This window comes from Nicotiana sylvestris, chromosome 12 (genome assembly GCF_000393655.2).
Source record: "Nicotiana sylvestris chromosome 12, ASM39365v2, whole genome shotgun sequence".
NCBI lineage: Eukaryota > Viridiplantae > Streptophyta > Magnoliopsida > Solanales > Solanaceae > Nicotiana > Nicotiana sylvestris.
Window position 1 is genome coordinate 21,709,985 of NC_091068.1, and position 13,117 is coordinate 21,723,101.

General features: G+C 34.6%; 1 protein-coding gene across 1 annotated transcript; it reads left to right on the plus strand.

The window, feature by feature from the left end:
• The first annotated feature begins 8,435 nt into the window (after positions 1 to 8,435).
• On the plus strand, positions 8,436 to 12,241 carry LOC104237302 (histidine decarboxylase-like). Its single transcript, XM_009791421.2, has 6 exons — positions 8,436 to 8,523; positions 9,017 to 9,245; positions 9,981 to 10,215; positions 10,730 to 10,923; positions 11,033 to 11,169; positions 11,486 to 12,241. The coding sequence occupies exons 1-6, from the start codon at positions 8,500 to 8,502 to the stop codon at positions 12,062 to 12,064; spliced, it is 1,398 nt and encodes a 465-aa protein (XP_009789723.1). The 5' UTR covers positions 8,436 to 8,499; the 3' UTR covers positions 12,065 to 12,241.
• Positions 12,242 to 13,117: the final 876 nt, after the last annotated feature.

The window sequence follows — 13,117 nt, forward strand, 5'->3', positions numbered from 1 at the left end:
GAAGAAGAATTTGAGCCACAAGATAATATCCGGATTACAACCCTGAAATAACCCGGACAAACAGAAATGACAACAAAATAAACTACCAAAACTCCTCCCTGGCTAGCCAAGAAAGGAGTGTATTTCCAATTACCAAGCTCGATATCTTAGCCACTAAGTTGCACATCAAAATTACTAGGACCTTCACCAATTTCAATATCGTTAACTTCAGTCAGCAAGTTCCCAAGAGGATTCTCATACTCCTTGTCACCACGCATCTTCCCCACAAAGTGTACATCATCATGTGCAGGTAAAGGATTCTGTGAAATGTTCTGGATGTCACTGTCCTGGACCACAATCATCCCTTCTTGAATCATTCTTTCTATCTCCCTTTTAAAATCTCGACAACTTTCGACCTTGTGCCCCTAAGCATTGGAATGGTATTCACACCTTTTAGAAGGGTCAAAGCTTCTTGCACGCGGGTCCACATGATTCATAGGAATAGGTGCAATCAAGTCATAATGCTTTAACTTCTCAAACAGCTTGTATAGGATTCTCCGATTGGAGTGAAAGACTTTTTTCTTTGCTGTTGCCTTCTCATTTTGTATTTCGGCCTTGGTTGGAACCTCTTTCGGTTAGGGGGTTGATATGCTCGTTGAGGTGGGTAAGACGTTTGTGGAGGCGGTGCAAGCCGTTGCGGGTTTTGTGAGTGTGGAGCATATGGCGGTGCATTGTAGATAGAGTACTGGGGAGGAAAGGTATGACTTTGGGGATTCTGTAGAGGAAAGTAGCATTTATGAGGATTATTTGGAGTACGAGGATATTTATGGGGTCGGTATTGAGGCTGAAAGCGTTTAGCAGGGATGCCCACTGGATCCTGTCGTTGGCTGGGCTCGACAACATTTTTTCTATTAATCGGAGAACTGACCCGAGCAACTTGTTCGTTCCATCTGAACCAAAACTCCCTAAAACTTTCCTTGGGTATCTTTCCTTGGGCATCAGGGACTTTGAACATAGTCTCACTAGAGGATCGAGGAAGGGTAGCTGGTGGAGGAGCTATAAAAATAGGAGCAGATGTCGAAGCATGGTATGAGGTTGTTTTGGCTGGTGGAGCATGGAAAATTTGGGAGGAAGTGTCAGGGTAACTGTGGTAAGGGGTAAATCCCGGTGCATGTTGAGGGGAAAGGTCGACGATAGTGGAAACTTGGGCTTTTGATAGTGGCAGGATAGTTGCAGGGTTTTCAGTGTAGTTAGTGGGGAATGAAAGTGGAGGATGCCCCCTGACCCAAGACTGATACATTTTTGCCATCTGTTGTTTCAATCTTTGGACCTCCTCTTTTAATTCAGACTCCGACTCCACAAACTCCTTTGGTGGGTCTACAACCCTAGTATCTGTTTCTTTGCTAGCCATGACTGCCTTGTACTTTTTGGTGTTGTATGGACGAATCAACAAAGTGCCACAAACTAACCACCCTCTGTTATAATAACAATGAAAGTAACAAAGAAGGGCAAAACAGAGCCGACATGTTAGCGTTAAAGCATTTATCAGATAGAAATATCACATTGCGTGCAACGCCCCTAGTCACAGTTAACGGTTCTAGAATGGCTTCGAGGGTATGAAGGTCATATGGCATCATCCCAATTTCACTCTTCTTGCCCCTTTTCCTCTTCATCTTCCTTTCTAACACTGTTTGGTTTTTCATTTCTTTTCCCCTCTTTTCTTTCTGGTCATCGCTCTTTTCTTTCCTCCTATTTCTCATGTCCCACAACTTCATTCTCTTTTTTTCTTTTTTCTTTTTTCTTTTTTTTTAATAATGATTCGATCGGACCCTATGTAGGTTGCCTACGTATCATGTCCCTCATGAATCAGATCAAGCGTAGTTCTGGAAAAAATGATGGATAAAATAAACTAAAACAAATCTTTTAGATTTTCCACTTATAACTTTTTTTTTGGTTTTTCAAATACAAAAAAGGAAGTACTATAACAAAAGACTCGACAATCTTAACTAGACTGACAGACTAGATACTATTGTACAAGACTAATAATTAAAAGACAACATAAAATAGGCTAAAAAATAAAAAAATTCCTCAAGCAGATCGTGCATGCAATGGTCTTGACTAGAATGGTTCTGGGGTATTTTTCATGATCAAGTCCTGGTAAATGAATCCATACCTGAATGAAAAAAGTAAGACCAAATGACTCGAGACACTATGTGAGACCACACCTCCTACTAGACACATGCAAGACAAGCTTAGGCTATTTTTGAAAATTAAACTACATGGCCAAGAGTGGCTATTAATGCAAAATCAACAAGATTGACCTCATGGACAAGGAAAATGCCTCACTAAGGCTTCTATGGATTCAAACTACGAACATCATGGCCCAAAATTAATTTGTGAAAATGCCCCATTTTGCAAAAATGATCGATATGGCCCGAAGTGGCTGAAGATGCAAACTCAAAAGGACGGACCTTAAGGTAGTGGGACACTTAGTTGCGAACTCAGGATTCAGAGACATGGGTCATGAACCACTTTTGCGAAAATGACATATTTTGCAAGAATGGCCGATGCGACCAAAAGTGGCTAAAGATGCAAACTCAATAAGGACGTGCCTTAAAGTAATATGACTCCTAGTTGTGGACTCAAGATCCTAAGACATGGGTAATTGAACCACTTTTGCAAAAATGACCCCATTTTGCAACAATGGCCGACATGGCCAAAAGTGGCCAGACATGCAAGATTTGGCTAAAACCCCGCAAAGCCAAGAACCTAAGACTCACTAGGAAGACCGGACCCTATGTGGGTTGCCTACATATCACGTCTCGAAAGACGAGAATCAGGTTCGCGTAGTTCGGGAATATCGGACATGGGAGAAAGCTTAAAAGAATGACACTAATTTGGAAAAATATATTTTTTGTCTTTTTTGAAAAATGATGAAAAATATAAAATCTTTTTGGATTTTCTTTTTCTTCCTTTCTTTTTGAATTTTTGGAAAATGTAAAAAAAAAATTGGATTTTCTTTTGTTTTTGAATTTTTGGAAAATAATGGAAAAGTGTAAAATCTTTTTTGGATTTTCTATTTCCAATTTTTTTGTCTTTTCTTGAAAAAGTCGTGAAAGAAAAATATAACTGGGCCCTACTTGCTTTATTTTTCACCCTTCTTTCCCAAACATCGGTCCGCCAAATGACCTTCTACCCTCAAAGATGCAACATGTATCACATAGGGATGATTGAATGTCTTTTTGGGCCACGGACCCAATTTTGACAAAATTTGGATAGGCTTCCTACAAAGGGACATGGTGCCTAGGACCGAGCCGTACTAGGTCTAAATGATATGATGCAAATAAAAATGACCTAAAGACTGACCTAAGTTTGGGGTTCACTAACAAGGCAATTCGGGGGAGCGTATGGTCGATGGTGGCTGCTCAAGCTTTCCACCCACTCCATACGTCCGACGGCCCCCCTCCTAAATTAAAGGTGACTCAACAAAGAGTTCGTGCACACGACGCGTGCTCCGAGACTTGCTGCAGAAAGAAGACCCATGGTTATGCAAATGATGATAATTTATAAAGCAGTAACACATAAAGGAAAAACTGTAAACAAATAAGCAACGAGCAAATAAAAACGACATAAACAAAATAAAAAGCAAACAAAACACATAAAAACCTCAACTGAATATCCTAAAAACCAACAAGATCAAGTACTAGCTCGAACCTGCAATTCCCCAGCAGAGTCGCCAGTGAAGTCACACCCCTTTTTTAACAAACCTCACTAACCCTCTTAAATAAATTAAAAAAGATTTAGTAAAGCTCGAAAGGGTTTTCCAATTAGAACGTGACAAAATTGTCTTCAAAAGGAAATAACTCAGAGTCGCCACCTGACATATGATTTCGGTATGTCAGGTCACCGTTTTTTTTTAAAATGATTTTTCCTTTTAAAACGTTTCAGACTCTAAAACAAAGTCCGCACCAGAGATTAGGGTAAGGGGGTTCATTTGACTCGGGGAGAAGGTGTTAGGCACTCCCTAAGTCCCGTGAAGGTCACGGATGCATACTCGATCTAGTTGGCTTTCAAAACATTCGAATTGAGGTAAAACACACAGAAATAAAATAAACACACAAGAGGCTCGAGGTCGTCCCCACCTAAATGAAAGAAAATGAGAAGGAAAGGAAAAGAAAAATCCTAAGCTAACCTATACTAAGACTTCTCCGCCGTGCACGCCAAGGCCTCCAAAATATTTACATAGTTCTTCAGGGTATATTCCAGGTAATAATATATACAAACTTCACGGGGCATTCCTCGGATAAATTTAACTACGGGAACGACCTCTCGCTCCAAAATTAACAAAAATCCTAAAGTTTGCCTACCCAGGTGATGACGACCTAAACATGCTCCTAGCGGTCAAAGCAATAAAACGAAACTAAATGAAACATTTATGTTCTAATATCTTTCGATTTAATTACCTGACCATCAATATCACAAACAAATAAAATCTAACACATGCTAACACCATCAAGGATCATCAAATCAGTAGAATTGAAAGCAAATGCACCACTTTAACATGTAATGGAATGTAGTAACAAATAGGAACATGTGACAAAATATATCAACAAAGAGGGAAGTTAGAGTGAACTTCAAGCAATTACAGTAACACGTCAGGAACCATAATCGCAACTCGACGGACGAATCTCACCAAACAAGAACCCGAACTGGACCGATAAGCTGAAAAACCGGTCAGAATCTCGAATCGTCACCAAAGACTCAACCAAACACGGATTCGGACCCACATTTAAATCAAAATCTATCCTTGAACAAAATTCTGGAATTGAAAAGTTAATAAGCAAAATTTTTCTTTTTTTTTTTTTTAAATTTTCTGTTTTTCCTTCTTCTTCTTTGTTAACTGTTTTTGCCGTTTTTTACGCCATTGATTCCGACGGCTCAAGAGCTGATGTTGTGACTGAAATTTGCTGTCAACGTTGGCAGCGGGAGAGGTGAAGATCGAGTGGGTGGTATTTTTTGGGGAAGAAGCAGAAGCAGCAATGGCTATGCTGCTCGTCGGTTTCTGTCCAGCGGCGACGAGGGGGGGTGTGCTGGTTGATTCCGGTGAGCTGGGTGGCTGGTTTTACCGGCGAGTTGGGTGGCTGGTTTTTCAGATAGTTTCGAGCTTCATGTGGCGACATTAATGGAGGTTTTCTGGTGGTGGTCAAGCGTGGCTCGTTTGTTGGTGTTTGGGGTGGCACGACGATGGATAGGGCGCGGAGCTATGGTCGTGGGTTGGTGGTTGCTCAGCGGCGACGGGGCTGGTTGTTTTTTGGAGATGGCAGCGGCTGTGTGACTGGTCGGCGACGTGAGAGATACGACGATGGGGGTGGTCTTGCGGCTGCTAGTGGTTTTTATAGTGTCTAGGGTTTTTGTTGTAGTCTCAGATTGAAGAAGATCAAGCCATGGCTGTCTTGTATGTTTGTGTATTTCTAGGGTTTTATCTCTATGGTTTTTTGTTGCTCCCATGGTCTTGAAGAAGAAGATGAAGCTCGGTTTTCTTGTAGTCTCGGTAAGGAAGAAGAAAGGTTCATCTAGGTTAGGTCTTGTTGGGTTAGTGAAGGGTGCGCTTCGAATTTGGGCCTTTAACATAAGCTAAAACAGATGTCCAAATCTTAGTTAAATCCCTCTTAATATAAGACAAATATATTACATAATGCAAAAATTGATCTAATTAATTAAACTAAATTATATATATAATATGATTTTTTTTTTGTATTTTTCAAATGTTATATTAAAATAAAATAGGTTCGAAGTAATATATCCTTCTAAAAATATCTAACAATTGAATTAAATAGAAAAATATGGAACTATTTTTATAATTTTTAATTTTTGTTCTTAAAATAGAGTAAAAGAGTTAAAACTAGTTAAAATAACTATATTAGGCCTAAACTAAGTAATTAACTGCTAAAATATGCAAAATCTTGGGGAGGGTAAAAAATCACATGTCTACAATGTCCCACATTAGGCACACAATTATAACACCATGGTAATATTTTTTTCATTCGGTATCTGAATTAGTTATTGTGGTTTGACTAAATTTGGACTCGCACCAAAATTTTTTATATCGGGGTAAAATGCTCTTTAACAAATTAAATGCGACTCCATACTCAAAACTCGGACCTTAAAACGTTGTTTAAGAATGAAAGAATACTTATCGCTCAACCATAATTGTTATTAAGGAGTAATATTTTTCTGTTAAGTGTAGTGGCGGAGCCACTCATTGGCAAGGTGAGTCAATTGACACTTCTTCATCAGAAAATTATACCACTTAGATAGGTTAAATATTTTATTTTTATGTGTATATATTATGTGTTGACTCCCCTTAATTTTATATGCTTACTTATTTATATTTTGACTCCCTTTAGGGATAATTTTGGCTCCGCCACTAATTAGGTGTAATATGTAAGCTCACTTGCTTTTGCATTGTCAATAGTACCTTCACTGGTCACTAATAACAATTAACAACTAAACTGTTAAAATATTGTTAAGAGTGAACAACTTTTACCTTGAATTGGACAGTCCACCTACACCTTCCTCAAAATGACAATAATGTGAGCTAAGGCTGAATTTGTACATTTGCTCCACCTCCCAAATTCCGTCTTGCAAATAACAAAACCATTGAAATCTTCCTTCTATATTATTATTCAAATATTCTTGAATATTGATCAAACAAATAAAATAAATGAAATTATTCTGGCTAAATGCATGTCAAAAGCTCTTCTGTATAGAAAAAAGAAGAAGAAGAGGCAGAGATCTTTTTTACTACTTTCTTGTTTAATTTGTTTTTAAAGTACCTAATTGGTTTGACTTAGTTTAATACAGTGCAATTATATTAATTTCATTCTATTTCCTCACTTTACAATTTTTTCTTGGTCTTGAGTGCCTTTTATTAATCTTGATCTTTTCCATGATCAATAAAAGCATTCTGTAACTCGCAAAAGGTCTATGCAACAATAATGGTGTGGAAAAAAAAAAAGTTTTAGAAGAGAACTATTTTGTCAAACTATTTGGCAGTGAATAACTTGTTCCCTTAAGGCAGAGACGAAATTTAAAGTTTAATGGATCGATTTTTAATCTTTTAAAATTATTAGATTTTAAATTAATAATTTATTATATATTTCGTTAATTTCTTAAGACAAATACAAGATTTGAATTAAAACTGTTGTCGTAACATAAATTTTAGCTCTGCGCTTTGTGGCCTTACGTACGTTTTCTATAAGAGAAAAGGTAAATTATTATTATTATTATTATTATTCATCTAGTTATTCAAAATTACATACAAATTTCTTTGTTTTTTTTTCTTTTTGGATTTCATTGTATGCACAATCCTTGTCCTAGCTCAACAGTGTCATTCTATATACTTTCTTTATTTACTGCCTGGCCAAGGTCAAAAAGTAAATATCGGCGAAAAGTTACAAAGAGTGACGAAATCTCGTCGAACATTTTTACGTCAAATTGAAAATTTCATGTGTATCCTCTTGATTTCCTCTATTTACTTTTCATACCCCTCATTTTCAACAAGTTGGCCAAATATATACAGAGTGTGTGTGTGTCTGGTGTAAGGTTCGACTCACCTTATTTATATAGCGGAAAAATCATAACAAGAAGTGAGTCAAGAACAACAACAATATACCCAGTATGTTGACTCACTTCTTGTTACGAGCTTTCCGCTATATAAAGTAGGTGAGTCACTTTACTAAATTATAGAGAAACTATTTTCTCACGGGTGTTTATTAACAGTGTAAAAAAAATCTTTATCCCTAAAGACAATTACAGATAATTGTCCATGAGATTAGTAACTTGGAAATACGATATAAATAACTGCTATAACAAGTTTAAAACCCTAATAGTGTAAAATATATTTTACATACTCAATGTTATAAGTTAAATAAGCATTCCCACAGTTAGGGGGTAAAAAATGGTTTGAAGTTATATTATGGAGTAAAAATTAGCTAAGAAGTAGTTGTAGACATCAAATCAAAAACTAATCTTATGCTAAGAATGTACAAAAATGTCATTAGTGGTTGGTGATAATGCTTAAAAAGAACATTGAAACAATTACAAACTCGAGTTTAGACACCACCACTTGTGCATGAATAATACACTTGATTTTGGATTTACTTTCTCACCTACCAATTAATTTGGTAGAGAATGGCTAGCAAAGTCTAACAAGTCTTGTGTAACACGAGGTCAAAACAATGGCCACACACCAAAATAAGTAAGAGGACTTTTTTTGCAATACTACTCAAAGACTTGTTAAAGTGGGAAACCAAGGGGAAAAGGTGATGATAAAAGAAAAAAGATTAAAGGTAATGGGAAAAATAAAAATAAAAATAAAAAAGTAAATTGTGGTTGGTGCCCAAACCCACGATCTTTTAGACCTATATAATCCCAAGGATATTAAACATAATTCTATCGCACTTTGTTTCCAATCCAAACTAACAAAAAAGAACTCAAAATACCTTTAGCTCTCCAAGAATGGGAAGCTTATCATTTGAGAAGGTATTCTAATATTTCATCCAATTTCTTCTTATCATTACAATCTCCATTACTTTGCCCCCCAAAAAAAAAATATTCGGATCTTTTTAGTTTATTATTTTTATGTTTTTGTTATTTATGAAACTAAAATATAACTCATGGGTAGTGTACAGATTATGGAATTGAATTATTATCATTTTTCATTAATACCCAAAAGAATCTTTATCTTCAATTTTTTTCCTTTTGGTTTAGCTGAGGACTTAAGGTTACTTAATCCTTATTCTTGTTTTATGCTTCATCTTTCTGCATGGTTTCTAATATCTTGTCTTGAAGACAAAGGAAACGAGAAAACAGAAAACACACACACATACACAAACACAGAACATTCTTTTTCTTAACATTTTAGTCCGTTGCATGGTGTTTTAGGTCTATTAATACTATACCTTCTAAATGATCAAAAAACAATTATGTTCATGTTTTTGAAAATTAATATGGGTTCTCTTGTGCGATAATGAAGGAATTTGAGCCATCGGCAGTAACTCCCAGAGGATTGGCACCACCTGGTTTAATAGGAAATGGAGATTTTGGAGAAATGAAAAGACTAAAGGTGGCAACACCAACTGCACCAAGGAAGAACTTGAATATTACAGTGACAGAGCCAGGGTCCAGAAATGATGGACAAAGTCTCGACTGTATTTTGATGAATTATATTGACACACTTTCCCAACGTATCAACTATCATATAGGTAATTACTCTTTTATTCTTTATAATACATAATATTCTTGCATATACGATAGTGAAGGCAGAATTCTTACTAAGAGGGTCAATTTCTAGTATATATACATAAAAAAAGCATAACATATACAGTGTGATTTTCCAACATGAACCCCTTCTGGCCTTTTAGCTCTGGTCCTATGCCCAACCTCCCCATCATATTGGTAATTTGTCTTTCTTTTTATTATTGCCCAATCAATCCCAAAGGTAGAATTTTTCTAAGGCAATTCAATATATATACGGTGTAATTTTTCGACAATAAACCCTGATTCTTCTCATCTAACTCTAGCCCTGCGTCCAACCGCATAATCTAAAGATCCTTGGTACATATGTATATAATATATTACTTGTTAGACGTATTTATTTCTATGTCTTTATAGTAATATTCCTGACAAAATTGACATGCAAGACGGTCTAAGACTAGGTCTATTACTCGTTCCACTATGACGGTTGTCAATTTCTTTTAGGAAATAATTGAATAGGAGTACTTGAATATAGAATTTAAGGCATATACCTTTCAAATTTTTCAAATGGACCTTACCAAATAATAGATATTTTTGCTAGAGCTGTAAAAACAAGCTAACTCGGTTAAGATTACCATCATATTATTCTAATACTCTTTAAAAAAGTATAACTTCTTTATTTATTTTTGTGAATTTTTAAATATTGAGTTGTTGAAATCTTGGTCGATTATTTTATTTTTCAGGTTATCCAGTGAACATATGCTATGAGCACTACGCTAGCTTAGCCCCACTATTGCAATTCCACTTGAATAATTGTGGTGATCCCTTTCTTCAAAACACAGTGGATTTTCATTCAAAAGATTTCGAAGTGGCTGTTTTGAATTGGTTTGCAGATTTATGGGAAATTGAAAAAGATCAATATTGGGGTTATGTTACAAATGGTGGTACAGAAGGAAATCTCCATGGCATTTTGGTTGGGTATGCACCAATTTTGACTAGTTTCCTCTATTTCTTAGTTTCCTATTTGGAAAAGAAAATGAATTTTGGAAATAGCCTAACCAAATATTTTGAGAAAGTTCTATATATCCTAATTTTTTATGTTTGATTGCGTGAGCCCAAAACACTTTCTTCAACCACTCTAGCTTTACGAAATATTAAACACCTAATCAGAGGCCCAAGTACTTTATAAATTCTATTTTTGAATGAATTATTTACTTTTGTAAAAAAGTACTCCTAGCTAGTAGTTTCTCATCTAACAAAGCTAAAGAAATTTGCGATCAAAAAGTCAATATTTGAAAATTTTAAGAATTGGTATGATAGAAAAATCTAATTGAGTGAACTTCTGAATGCAATAGGCATAGTTTAGTGATTTTGTTATTGCAAACGAAAGAAAAGTGACTTTACGAGATAATTTGGGATAGTTGAGTGACCGTAATGGACTCGTTTTTTTTTGTTACTGCTCAAAACTAAATTTTTAACTTTATTTCTGCAGGAGAGAATTACTTCCAACTGGGATCTTATATGCATCAAAAGACTCTCATTATTCGGTCGCCAAAGCTGCAATGATGTACAGAATGGACTTTGAAATGGTTAATACATCAGTACATGGAGAAATGGACTATTCAGATTTGAAAGTAAAATTACTTCAAAACAAGGGCAAACCAGCAATAATTAATGTTACAATTGGTAAATATTCTAATATATATCTTCCCTTTAATCTTGTTCATTTTCGCTTGAGACTTTGAGGATTATTTATCATATATATTTTGGTTAATGATTGTAATTTTTACTATAGGTACTACCTTCAAAGGAGCTGTTGATGATCTTGATGTTATTCTTCAAACACTTAAAGATTGTGGTTATACATATGATCAATTTTACATCCACTGTGATGCAGCACTTAATGGGCTTATTATCCCTTTTATTAAAAATGTAAGTTCTGTTTTTCTTAGGGATATTATCATATTTAGCCAGCACCAAAAATTATTTATATCTGGTAGCCGAAAAAGTGTATAAAATTTGTGTAACTTTTGTATATAACATACAATGTGTGTGTATAAAACTTATATATATATATATATATATATATATATATATATATATAAGTTTTATACATTTTTCGACTATTATTTTTGCAGCGGCTATACAGTGTAATTTTTCCTTTTTCTTTCTTACATCTTAAAATATTCAAGTATTATAACTTAAGATAAAATTAGCTCTAACATTTATGATTTGTATTTTACAACAGATGATTTCATTCAAGAAACCAATTGGAAGCGTCACAATTTCTGGTCACAAGTTCTTGGGATGTCCAATGCCTTGTGGAATTCAAATAACAAGAAAAAGTTACATTAACAATCTCTCAAGAAAAGTTGAGTATATTGCTTCAGTAGATGCCACAATTTCTGGAAGCAGAAATGGTTTAGCTCCAATATTCCTGTGGTATAGTTTAAGCGCTAAAGGTCAAGTTGGACTACAAAAAGACGTTAAGAGATGCCTTGACAATGCCAAATACTTAAAAGATCGTCTTCAACAAGCAGGAATCAGTGTCATGCTCAATGAACTTAGTATCATAGTTGTCTTGGAGAGACCTCGTGACCATGAATTTGTTCGTCGTTGGCAGCTTTCTTGTGTGAGAGATATGGCACATGTTATTGTTATGCCAGGTATAACCAGAGAAATCTTGGACAGTTTCATCAATGATTTATTGCAACAAAGGAAAAAATGGTACAAAGATGGAAATGTTACACCTCCTTGTGTTGCAGAAGATATTGGTGCCCAAAATTGTGCTTGCTCTTACCACAAAATTGATTTCATTATCCCATAGAAGACATGAAAATCTATTACCTCTTTGTTACTGAGTTTGTCTTCTATAGACATGGCATTTTGTAACTCTTTTTTTTTTTTTTTACTTACATTTTTTTATCCACATTCATAGTTGAATTGTAATCTGTATGTAGTGTTACTATTTTACCACATAAATGGACCAATGCTGTGGAGAAGACATTGTTTGGTAAAATCTTATATGAATCTTTTAAAATAAAGCAATAATAATCTGTGTAATTTAATATGTATAGTGGAAGTATGAATAATCAAGATCCAAATGTGCTTCTACACAGAAATGGTGTTCAAACCTTTAGCTTTTCGGCCCATTTTTCCCCCTGTGCTAACTCAAATGGCAAATATGACTTTTAGCACAAAAGTGTATAAATTTATATATTTTTAAATATAACCTACAAAAATTATACAAAAAACATATATATATATATATATATATATATAGTCTAAACTAATATATATCATGTGGTGATGGAAGCTTACATATTTAATAAAAATATGTTGTTTCATATACTTATTGGTCTGAAAATCTTCTCGTTCTGATATCAAAAATAAAAGATTAAGATAAATTAAGATTATAATCTTCTTCTTAGCAAAAATAAAAGATTAAGATAAATTAAGATTATAATCTTCTTCTATGATTGATGATATGATAAAATTATCATATGCAATTATTTTCTATATATGTCTGAATAAATTCTATTATTTTGTTCTAAGTATATAAAATATACAGCTAAGTCTATTATCGAAAAAAAACTGATTTCTATGTCTAGCTTAAACTCTTCTAAACTTGAGGTAAGGTTTCTAGCAAATATTTCTGGATTATAGTTACCTTAATTAATAGGCATTAAAAAAATTTATTTTTTTGTTTTTAAGGTACGGTAATTTATGGTAAAAAGGTAAGAATATTTTGCGGTAAATTTTTTTGGTGATTAAAGTCTTATGTTGTAAAATCCTACTCGGTACTCTCTCTCCCTCTCTCTCTCTTTCTCTCTTATTCTATAGACCTATATTATTACAGTATTATCAAAATTATGAACTG

What these genes read in the sequence shown, in the direction of transcription:
- LOC104237302 (XM_009791421.2), top strand. Translation starts at nt 8,500, where the DNA reads ATGGGAAGCTTATCATTTGAGAAG. An exon ending in ACGTATCAACTATCATATAG is followed by an intron (nt 9,246 to 9,980) that starts GTAATTACTCTT and finishes TTTATTTTTCAG; the next exon opens with GTTATCCAGTGAACATATGC. An exon ending in CTCCATGGCATTTTGGTTGG is followed by an intron (nt 10,216 to 10,729) that starts GTATGCACCAAT and finishes TTATTTCTGCAG; the next exon opens with GAGAGAATTACTTCCAACTG.